Source organism: Tubulanus polymorphus, chromosome 12, assembly GCF_964204645.1.
Source record: "Tubulanus polymorphus chromosome 12, tnTubPoly1.2, whole genome shotgun sequence".
Taxonomy (NCBI): domain Eukaryota; kingdom Metazoa; phylum Nemertea; class Palaeonemertea; order Tubulaniformes; family Tubulanidae; genus Tubulanus; species Tubulanus polymorphus.
In genome coordinates this window covers 5,721,283-5,732,601 of record NC_134036.1, presented here as the reverse complement: position 1 = coordinate 5,732,601, position 11,319 = coordinate 5,721,283, and the positions used below count along the sequence as shown (strand labels likewise).

The following is an 11,319-nucleotide window of genomic DNA, read 5'->3' as shown; positions in this document are numbered from 1 at the left end:
CATACAGATAAAGGTGTCAATTGTCAGTAAAATTCTCGGGCGTACAGGTCCTATCAGCATTCTCCACAAACACAATGACTGGATCCCACCATCTGTGCATCATTGTATCATTATTTGCATTCATCAATTCTTCGCGTTTTCTCTGGCTACTTTTAACGCGAATGCGTTTGTTTTGTTACGCAACGTGAAATAGTAATCTCTTAAATCTACAACTCTATGGTCCTATCAGCATTTTTTTACTGACACAATAGCAGGATTCCACCAGCTGTTTTCAAGTATAATTCAAACTCAGCTATATATTCGCATCTCGTTACCACCTGTGATTGCAGTTGCTGGATACAACTTAGACGACAACGCAAATAATCTGAAAAGTTCCGCAGCTATCAGATAAAGGTAATCAGCTAATAATTCGGATTTTCTGCCCCTTTGCTTGTATAGGTACCGGGTACGATTGTTTATTATGACAAACGAATGCTGCCGAATTTGACTAGTAATTGCTAGCAAACGCAATGTTGAATGCTTGTTAAGATATAAGAATCTGTATGAATCTGTCTATAAGAATCTGTATTGTGTCTATTATTTCAGATGTACTATTTCCTAACACTGGGAGCCATGTTGCTGTTGATGACGCCATGCGCAGCTGATAACAGCGGTAAGCAGTCGCCGATCCAGAATTTCTTCCAGGAGAGATTCATGAAAAATTTCAAAGTTATACTGCCGACTAAAATGTTTAATATGGTAGGGGGCCTATACATGGCATATTTGGCCAAACATAAGATGATATGGTTTCGATTATGTGGTACTGTCCGTCCGCTTTGGCTTAAGTACATCCCTCAAGGAAACGATTTAGAAATTGTGTTCGTAACTGAGCCCTGAACCCTCCCTCTAGAACCGAGCCTGGTAAGATTTTATGTACTGGGGTTCTGCCATACACTCCATTTGTTCAAGAACATCCAATGCGTTACGGCAACAATGAGGCTTTAGACGTAGCTAAATCATACATTGTAATTCTTCATATAGATGATACTTAAATTGAGCCTCCTTGAGCAACGGGCCCTTTAGCCCCCACGGCGCAGGTCTAGATTCATTCTAAATTCAATTCACATTTATTCAATATTTGATTCATTTTGACATCTTCAATTCAATTCAATATTTCAATACGATCGATTATGTGACGCGGTCAAATTCGCCGAAACGTCTTTTGTAACTTCGCACGGTCGCTTAGTGACGTCATTAAGAAATCCCGCGACATGCGGAAAGGGAATACTTGCAACACGCGCCCGTATGACCTTGTTTAAATCGTTCCTTTTATTTGTGTTACGACTTTTCTACTTCTTTGTATTTAGAAGACACGGTTACCGGTAAGTAATGTGTTCGCCGCCAATGTAACGTCTAAGAGAAGTGACAGCGAAATTACGCGCACTTACCGGGGATCGAACCCGGGTCTCGCACGTAGCAAGTAAGCGCGCTTAGCAGTGAGCCAATATAGTCCGCTTGGTCAGTGGTTATTCAGCTTGTCGAGTACGCGTAACACGACGAGTTATTCAAGATGCGATCATCTTTATTAGTCACGATAGATGCATTTCGATAAGTGGCCCAGATATTTACTTCCTTGTTTTTAGATTTGGTGGATTTCAACGACAAAACGATTGGGACGTGGTTAACCGTTCTTGACTATCCGTACTGTAAATGGATGTTCAGCTCGGGCGCTGTACCGAACTCGAATGTAGGACCAAATGGTCCTCTCGATGGAGAAGGTAAGTGAAACGGTATCACACACTCGCCTGGTAGCGAGTCGCGAGGATTGACTAACTAAAATGCAAGTATAACAAATGACGGAAAAACCCATTCATCACTCTAATAGAAAGATTCTCGTAGACCTTATGTGCGTGACGTCATCGCGCAGCCAACCGTTATAAATCGGTTACCATAGAATGGTATAATTACGCGCGTTAACAGCACGCGTGGCGCAGACCGCAACCAGCCGAGATCAGTAGGAGCACTCCTTGACTTGAGTGGCACCGGTAGTGTCAAATCTGAGACTGTCACTATCATTATCATCTGGTAACGCGAGGCGGAACCTTATAATTTAAAACTGCCCTCCCTCTGCATTCTGCAGAAAGAGTGCCCCGTTTCGACCGGATAAAGACCATGACTTTTATATCGATTTTATCATTATTATCATCATTATCATCATTATTGAATGTTACAAAACGATAAAAAAAGAAAAAAGAAATCGGAAAGAACATAGAAAAATAGAGAATCGGTTATTGAAGCCAGCGCAATAGGGAAGTTTCCAATTACCAGGCGCCATTTTGAGGCTGTCTTTTGGACGTCCCCTTTTTGGACGGATTTAAACGTTTTTAAAACTAAAACCTCTAGTGCCGTTAAATATCGTCCACCCCTCTTTTGGCACAAAATTTAAACGAATGAATAGTTAGAATGGTGAAAATTTCTGTTTTTATGGTGTTAACTTAATTTATCTAGGCTGCAACAATCAAACACAGTTACAGTTTGATAAAGACACGTCACTTTAAGGAAGGCGCGTAAAACAATAATGGAAATTTCGTGTCATTGGCTGTGACTGTTTCATTTTTGAGATACAATTTAGAATTGTTCTCTGAAGATATAACTTTATCCGAGGATTTCGTTGATACCGCCGCGTTCGTGAAAATATCTTCGATACGTCATCTATTGCAGGTTCATACGCGTACGTGTTGATGGATAATAGCACGACGTGCATAGCCGCCGCGTTATATCGAAAAGAGCTGAACTTTACCAGTAACATGACGCTCAGTTTTAACTACTATGTCGTCTTCGACGAGAATGTATATCTCGGCGTTGAAGCCTTCTCTGCCACCACCCATCTCGCCGCATGGAATTGGCAGCAAACCAGCATTAGTTCTCAGTGGGATTCTCTACACATAAACATAGCTGCGGACAACGATATAGCGGTAAGAACCCAGTCGAGATCACGGGTTATATCGACGACTCGCACGAAAATAAGCCATTATCCGGCCTTTTAGGCATTACTGATAATTCCTAATTTACCAGACTGATTCAGGCCCGGATCCAGGATTTATTCCTGGAGGGGGTTGACGAAATAATGTTTATGATAAACCAACGACTAAAATCTCTAATAACAGGGGGCCAACACAACATATTGTTTTGCCTAACATAAGACGAAATGGTACCGATTATGAGGTAATACTGTCCGCCCACTTTGTCTTGAATACATTCCTCCGAGAAAACGATAAGAATTTTTTGTTATGGTAGCTGAGCAGGCAGGTGTGGGGGGGGGGGGCTGTCACGATCCCTCAAATCCTTTCTGCGTCCGCGCCTGCCAATTACTATACATGTTTTACGCACGATATCGCATTCATTTTCGAGTGGTCTATAAGACTACGCGTACCGCGGACATACCGTTTCAAGTGCATAGATACAGTGCTTTACTCGCCTGTTTTGAATCTAAGGTGCCTCGATTCATTTTTTTTTTCAGATCACGATAGTCGCCTTGCGAACGAACTTAAATGCGACAGCGCTTATCGCAATCGATAACATCAAACTAGGTAATCTAATTTAAATCTAATTCTAAAATTGGCGAAATGGTCGAAAGTTTTACCGGATTGACACAAGTTTTCATGATCCCGTCCGCGCGGTATATTCAAATAACTGACAAAGGAAATTGGTACCGAGGTGCCCACCCCGATAGACCGTTTTTTTGACAGCATATCTCTACAACTTCTGAGGTGGCAGAACCGACCTACAACTTCTGGTTGGGTCACCTAGTGGAGTTTGTCATTCAAAATGTATCGGCATCTAGCGGTGTGCGGCGGTACTTCGTTGCGTAATAGCGAAAGATTTCAATAATTTCTATCATCTATTTCTGTGACTGCATTTTGAATTTCAGAGCCTCAGATGTAGAAATAAACCGTTCACCTCGTTTGCCAAGACCAGAATTTGGCAATGACCGTGGAAGTGACTAGTCAATATCGTACAGCTCATATGTACATGATCTGATGAAAATATAATATTCGTCTATAAAATCGGTAAAATTGATATTCGTGTTGTGTTCTGATAATGTATAGATGCTCGGCAGGGAGGTCAAATACTTAAAAATCCACAGAAGTTCATAGACGACAAAACTTTGCATTTAAAACACGTCTGATTATGTTAAAGCATCGTTAGCGGTATGAAGTGGCTTTGAAACAAGATCCAAATCGACAGTAACAAGAAAACTAACTTTAAAGTTTATCGACGCCTTGAAAAACAACACACTTAATTGCTTGAAAAAAGATCAAGTATCAAAATCATTTCAGATTTGAATATATCAATAATTGAATTGGCCGGTAACCAGTCTAACCCCGATAGTTTAATGACGTAGCACAAAAATAATCATAAAAATTTATCAAAAATAAAATAAGAGTTATGAAATAAATTGAGTTACAAAATAAATGCAATCGCTGTTTTGAAACACCAATATCGATGACGCAGTGCTCATCGACTCACACAGAGCCCCCGCCCCAAAAACTAACCCTATTGGATTATGCATTTAACCTCACGACGGGACGGCCTTTGAAGTGTTGCCGGCACATTGTAAGCAGCCAGCGGGAGTCGAACACACTCAGCCCACAGCATCACGCCTTATCTCACTGAGCTACCGAGGCCGCTAATGTTATCATCAGCGCCATCTATGCGGGTGTCAGATGAACTACGCGACGCGAGAATTCCTTCAAATCAACAATTTTCAATCATTCCAATAGCTACAATTTTCTCAATAATGATTATCATGACATCAATATAACATTTTCTTTCATTTAACACGAAGCCTTTTATGGGCTACACTTCTTGATCGTTGAGCGGCAATTCATACGTTTCCGTTGATATTCCACGACATACAATAGAAATTTGAGAATTATCGAGGTCGCTGCCCTAAATCCGCATTGGTGTGCGTGAATCGAATCTAGTTGTACACCGGCCATATAAACCGTACGGCCACAAGTAGCCGTTTTACCGAGTGCCGGACACCACTTGAGATATACATACAAAAAAGGGAACTTTCGAAAACGATTAAACGACGTATCGAATGCGTCGTCGCGTTCCTTTTTTAATCGAAGCGCACTTATATGATAAAATCGGATTTTTGGAGGATTCGCATATATTACGAGGATTGTGAAGTGGATATGTTTCTTGAGAATGTGGATATCTTCGTCATAAAGCGTGAGTAGTCCAGCGACCGATGGGTTGTTTATGGGTTACGACCGAAACGAAGCGATACAAAGACGTAGAGGTGAGTTATTGAAATGTCAATTTTATTCGATGTTCTCGAAAATGTTTTGCGCATTTTTTCCTGACGTCAATTTCAGATTCAAATCGTGATCGATTCGAAATTGAACGATCGATCGCTTTCGTAATGATTTCACATTATATTAAGTCTTGACTATGAAAATTGGGATAAGATAGCGCGAACGCATAATATAAGAAATATTTCTAGTGGTTTTGAACCTTTAACTGTTTACCGGTGGTAGCGCGTTTTAATCTTTTTTATTCTATCGGAATCGCGGTAATCGATTTAGCGCAGTGATCGATTTCTATTTCTCAGTAAACGGGATTTTAGTCAAATCTACGCCCCTTCCGGCAGTGAATTTTGACGGATGGTTTCTAAAGGAAAAACTTCTTCGCCGCGCAACTGAGCATTGTTCCACCGCGATCTCGCGACCGAGCACGATAAGGACGTAAACGGACGGATTTTTATATTTCCTCACGCCGTGTGCGTTAAGCAGTCCGCGCACGGACGTAGACGACACAGTGGCGAAAATTGAATCTTAGATTTCGCTAAGATTTGACAGCGTAAAAACGTATACTTTCGTTTCTATCAACTCTTAGCTATAATTCTTCAATACGCGTTGGGTTATTTCAAAATTCGAGTTCCATCGTTTTTCGCTGTGTCTTCATACCGAATTAGACGTACGAATATTGAAAACTATACATCGTTTTAGAAATCGAGTCTATTCGTATTCGGAAATAAACGCGAAGAACAGCTGTTCGTCTGGAACGACTGAATCAATCGAGGCAGCAGTTGCCAAGGCTGAAGCCGTACAATGGATTGGTAAACTTCAGACATACTCAAACTAGCTCTTCAAAACTCTCAACAGAACCTATCGATGTAACTTAAAGCAATTCACATTTCTCTTCAAGCGCGATACCTCTTGTTCCCGACACCTGTTTTCGGCGCTGATCATACTTAGTTCGCGTTTCGTTTTTGTCAACCGTTTTTAGATATAATTCCTCTATCGACGATGGCTATTTACGAATTCTAATTTCAACGTTTTTTTTTTTTGCTGCGTCTGAATATCGAATAAGATCGTGATCGTACCGCGTTTGAGATGTAAAGTCGATCCCATGTTCGAAAAAAAAACTACTTCGATTCTAGATGGCGATCGTCAAGGTTGAAGCCGTACAGTCTGAGAGATGAGACACTTTAAACGTACTTACTATACATCGCTGCTCTTCAGCACTGTTAACATTGTCAAACGAAACACCTCTTGTTCCCATAGCGTTCTATATATTAAGCGAGAACTATTCGCATTTTGTCAGCTGCTTTTAGCGCGATTAAATTTCGAGGTCGACGCAACTCCGACGGCGCAAACCGCAGAAAACCCGTAACACCAGGAACAAGGTATTTATGTATAGTGAAATTCTTCGTTTTCGTTATCAGCGCACGAGAAAGTTGCAAGAATGAGACGAAGCCAATTCAATCAATTTCTAACTTTGTTCATTGCGGAAGGTAAATTCTCACTCGATAGTTCAAAATCCACGATAGAACAAATACAGTTCGATGTTTTTCGTGTATAGGCATGTTGTGATTCGGGCAATATTTCGTCCGCAAGTTTTTGAGTGAGAACGTTAATAGGTCTAAACTTGACTCAGGAAGCATCGGATTCCAACTAGCTATAGCTGAATAGTTTAAACATGAAACCTGGGCGGGACTCGAAATGAATACCGTGGCCTCTTGAAGTCGAGTCAAATTCTGAATCAACGATTTGGTTAACGACTCGGACCCTTCATTGGTCTTCCTGGTGATTATATAGATTTATATCCAGCAGCCGAGACTATAAGAACTTCCGAAATTATTTATTATGAATTTCCAGTCCGACGGTCGTTTTATTTTTCCGTGGCTAGGGATGATTCATCGAAAATTCGCCAACTTCGTTAGCTACAAATCGCATATACGCGCTTTAATTTCAATTCAATTATCTTTTCTCAATTTCGAAGTGAATGGTTTTCGCTTCACTTCCCAGAATCCTAAAATGGGAAAGTCGATGAGATTCGATTGCATTTCGGGGGCCTAGAATTCCAGTTTAAATCGATCAGAAAACCGACTAAAGTTACGCTAGGTTTAAAACCGGTCAACCGGCAATGTCACGTGGGGAGTGACAATGGAAACCTTGAGGTATTATTATTCACTTCAAAGTTGACTCTCCTACTGACCTATTTGTCCGCTAGATGGCGAACTAGTCGAATATGGAAGCTCTACTGCAATAGCGTGCAGTAGATTTTCTTTTTACGTATAGGAGCCATGTTGACGTACGTCCGTTCAGTTCGGTGTCCAGAGTGAGTAAGATTTTTCGTGAGCAGAAAAATACTCTCATGTCTCGTCTTTCATTGCAGATGAGTTATTTACTAACACTGGGAGCCGTGCTGCTGATGATGGCGTCATACGTGACGTCACGTTCAGAACCGGTTCGAACGCGAGTTCCTGAATTGTTATGCACCACGACAACGCCGGCTAACGACGGTAAGTTCAAATGTGATATTAGTTTAGTTCGAGTTTAAGTGTGCTTGAATAAACGACCGTTGTGTTTACTTTAATCGTACTAATATATCTTCTACTTCATTACTTTATAAATTTCTAATTGATGAATTTCAATACGATATAGTACATTTGGAAAATGTCAATAAAATGCAATCTACTGGGATTCTCAATAAGGTTTAGCCATCGAATATCTCATCATGCGTCAGAGTTATGATTTTACTTTTAATCATCGCATTATTCTATGTCAGTTATGGTATTCAGGATTCTTGGGGCTACACTAAATCAAATTAATTTTTTTTTCCGATTGGCTGGGCTTCTTTGTCTGCAGTTTTATGTAATCTATTTTGAATGTGGATCTACATGTGGTAGCGATATGACGCTGTTCCTGAACAGCAATGGAGAGAATTTGAAATTTAAAAAGTTAATCATCGCTTGATTGGTATCTCGAAATACATTGTACACATGTAACGAGTTGGGGAAATGATAGCAATTATAGATACATTCAATTTTCAGACAATCGACCACCGATTTTTCCTATTTCAGCCCCAATCATCGAAATATCGCGATTCTATTCAAGGAAACATTTTCTTTCTCTGTAACATCGTAGGCGTTTTCAAAATTATCTCAAACTTTAAAGTGACACGTTGCAAATTATTTCAGCATCGTACTTTGTCTCTAGCCAGAAAAGAGGATTAAATGTATATTATAATCGAAGATATGCAAATATAAATGTGATTTGTTGTAGCTACCTAATAGAAAATGTATTCACCAGTTTCGAGTGGTAAAGTGGTTTCCGTTGTTATTCGGCAAATAATTGTTAGGATTGAATTGGGCTTTCAACGATTTTTTAACCATTTGCCTGCATGGCTTCAATTGGTTCCAGCACCTTAAACATTCACTGATCACCAAACTGAATAAAACATTCATTGATTACTTCGGAGAGCCGGTTGCAGTGTGCGTGCTTTTCCAACTCGACGGTTCCTTCTTGCTGACGCACACGAAAGAATGATATTAGAATTGATAGTTTCCGAACCCCTTAATTTTGCATAGTTAACGTTTTAATTCGATACGTTCCACAAGCAGTTTCTAATCACTGTTTTCCATTCTTTTTTTTTCATTTTAGCATTTTATTGTTATGAATAATTTTCATGACAGATATCATTAGTTTCTATCTTCATCCCCGATTAGCCTATTTAGATTCGTCTAAAATTTCGAAACCGAATGAAATAACCAAGAAATGTCCTAACCGGCAAATACACGCGTATTTCAATATTTCGCATGGCTTTTTTCAAAGATAACTTTGGTTTTTAGCGCGATCACGCAATGTAACCCATGTTACGTAATGATATGATATGATTCATTTTCATGTTAAGTTTATACGCGATGAATGGATAAACACATATATTTAAATGTCAATGAAATAATATCAAAAAAGGGCTATAAGAGGGGATAAGAGAAGAATATATTAGATATGTTTTGTTCTAATAACCGTGACCGATGGCCCCAGACACCTATGAGTCACACGTAGCAGTAAACGCTCGAAAACGTAGCTCATTATGAATACATTAATCAACGATCAAACATTCGAATTCCAGACAACGGAAATATGACATCGGGATGTCGGACTTACGTCGGATGTTTTGAAGACCGCAAAATCAGAGATTTGACGACCTATGCTGCAAACTCAGACAAATCTATGACAATCGGGAAGTGTATCGGTATTTGTAAGAAAAAAGGTAAGGACGCGCTCGCAGTTTTCATGATCTACCAGGGAGCTGTGTCAGATTCTGTGGGTGCCATCCAAATCGTCTTAACTTGAGCCCCCTCTCCCGTTCAGCCTGTGTTGATAACTCCCGTGAATATCGTTACCCGATTCCCAACAAAAGCATACTCGCACTATTATCTTTGAAGATTTTTTTTCATCCAGAATTTATGTTCGCCGGACTTCAGTATAGTGCGGAATGTTTCTGCGGCAATCGTGTCGGCAAGTACGGTCCAGTGCCGAAATCTCAATGCCGGATGAAGTGCGCTGGAAACCCGAAAGAAATATGTGGAAGCCCCTGGAGGAATTCCGTATACGCAACTTCCGATTATTAGTTATGCAACATATTCGATGTTCGTTTACTGAGAGTATCAATTAAAATTCCTTGAAAATGATCTTGTTGATCGATTTATTTATACTTCAATCGAGGCCGGTGGTAAGTTTAGCCCATCGGAAAAGGTTTCCATCAGTTAGCTGAGCCTACTGCTGTACGAATGGAGCGAATTTAAATGACATGGTTTCCGGATCGAAGGCTATTTCACGGCGCAGCTTAGAATGTATTTATTCAAATCATGAATCACCCGTTCAACAATCGCCTGGGAACCCGAATTCAGAAAAAGGGCTTCATTAAAATCTAAGGTGGATTCTCGAAAAGGTATCCAAACTCCAAAAGAAAAAAATATCGGTTTCAAAAAGCAAACTAGTGCGGCAAGGTTTCCTATCGCGGTGGGTCTCGGTGCCATCGGATTCTAATCCCTGCCGGGCATGATGCCCATATAGGACCACGTATTTCAAAAAGGAACACAAGTTGATATTACTACAACTTAATGAACGTGATTTATACGGCATTGGCGTCGCACAGTTAGGAGTCAAGGCTTTGACAGTTTGTGAAACCGCTTTCATCGGAGGTGGTGTTTACATGCGGTTGGTGCAAAAATGTTGTCATTTTTCATTTTGATGTTAAAATTATAACTGTATATCTGAGTTGGATATTGAATTCGATGCGCAGAATTAAAAAGCGGAAGAAATAATTATCATCATCGTCCAGATTAAGCTCAGCACGGCTGCCTTATGGAACGGTGGCAAATTGTCCTTTTGCCTATTTGCTTCTTCATTTTGCCAGTTTCTTTCATTTATCAAACCAATTCGATAAACGATTTTACTCGTACTGATTCTTTTGAAATTCCGATTTGTGAATAATTTTTTTATCGTATAGGAAAACCATTTGTTCTTTCGTTTCAATATATCAGATCACCATCTAGGTTTTTTTTTTAATTTAGAGACGATTGCTGTATTTTTTGTTGTTGGTAGATCATTGAATCTGTCACAAGCAAAATAGATTACAAAGATTAATCACCAAACTGCCGCTTGACAAAACTAGTTCGGTAGGGTCAATTCTACCCGAAAACGACCTGCTTCCAGATACGAGTCTGTACATTTGTGCGTAGGTCGCAATTATGCGCCAACAGTCGTTTCGAAAGATATTTTGCCGATCAATATTAATTGGTATATTTCTCTAATTGCGCAGGCTACCTATTGTCTGTCTCACCTGCTCTCCGTGCGACGTTTGGTCCGTAATTTTGTTGATAATCGGTTTATCTCTAAATATTATGCATCAATTTGTTAAGTAAGGAATTTGCATTCAGAAATAAATCATAAAGCAGCATAGATTTGTTTGTATTTTAATCTATCAGCAAAAGTTTACCTAGCATACGCTCGCGTAATGCTGAAAAACGGCTGA

General features: G+C 39.9%; 2 protein-coding genes across 2 annotated transcripts; both read left to right on the top strand.

The window, feature by feature from the left end:
- The first annotated feature begins 213 nt into the window (after positions 1 to 213).
- Positions 214 to 4,049, top strand: LOC141913930 (uncharacterized). Its single transcript, XM_074805160.1, has 6 exons — positions 214 to 393; positions 586 to 652; positions 1,623 to 1,757; positions 2,701 to 2,954; positions 3,500 to 3,569; positions 3,911 to 4,049. Exons 2-6 carry the CDS (start codon positions 586 to 588, stop codon positions 3,922 to 3,924), a joined length of 540 nt encoding a protein of 179 aa, XP_074661261.1. The 5' UTR covers positions 214 to 393; the 3' UTR covers positions 3,925 to 4,049.
- Positions 4,050 to 5,026: 977 nt separating this feature from the next.
- LOC141914218 (sialate:O-sulfotransferase 2-like) lies at positions 5,027 to 9,913 on the top strand. The gene is made up of 4 exons (XM_074805484.1): positions 5,027 to 5,290; positions 7,672 to 7,798; positions 9,412 to 9,552; positions 9,744 to 9,913. The coding sequence occupies exons 1-4, from the start codon at positions 5,240 to 5,242 to the stop codon at positions 9,911 to 9,913; spliced, it is 489 nt and encodes a 162-aa protein (XP_074661585.1). The 5' UTR covers positions 5,027 to 5,239.
- Positions 9,914 to 11,319: the final 1,406 nt, after the last annotated feature.

What these genes read in the sequence shown, in the direction of transcription:
- LOC141913930 (XM_074805160.1), top strand. Translation starts at nt 586, where the DNA reads ATGTACTATTTCCTAACACTGGGAGCCATGTTGCTGTTGATGACGCCA. An exon ending in ATGCGCAGCTGATAACAGCG is followed by an intron (nt 653 to 1,622) that starts GTAAGCAGTCGC and finishes CCTTGTTTTTAG; the next exon opens with ATTTGGTGGATTTCAACGAC. An exon ending in CTGCGGACAACGATATAGCG is followed by an intron (nt 2,955 to 3,499) that starts GTAAGAACCCAG and finishes TTTTTTTTTCAG; the next exon opens with ATCACGATAGTCGCCTTGCG.
- LOC141914218 (XM_074805484.1), top strand. Translation starts at nt 5,240, where the DNA reads ATGGGTTGTTTATGGGTTACGACCGAAACGAAGCGATACAAAGACGTA. An exon ending in AGCGATACAAAGACGTAGAG is followed by an intron (nt 5,291 to 7,671) that starts GTGAGTTATTGA and finishes CTTTCATTGCAG; the next exon opens with ATGAGTTATTTACTAACACT. An exon ending in CGGTATTTGTAAGAAAAAAG is followed by an intron (nt 9,553 to 9,743) that starts GTAAGGACGCGC and finishes TTTTTCATCCAG; the next exon opens with AATTTATGTTCGCCGGACTT.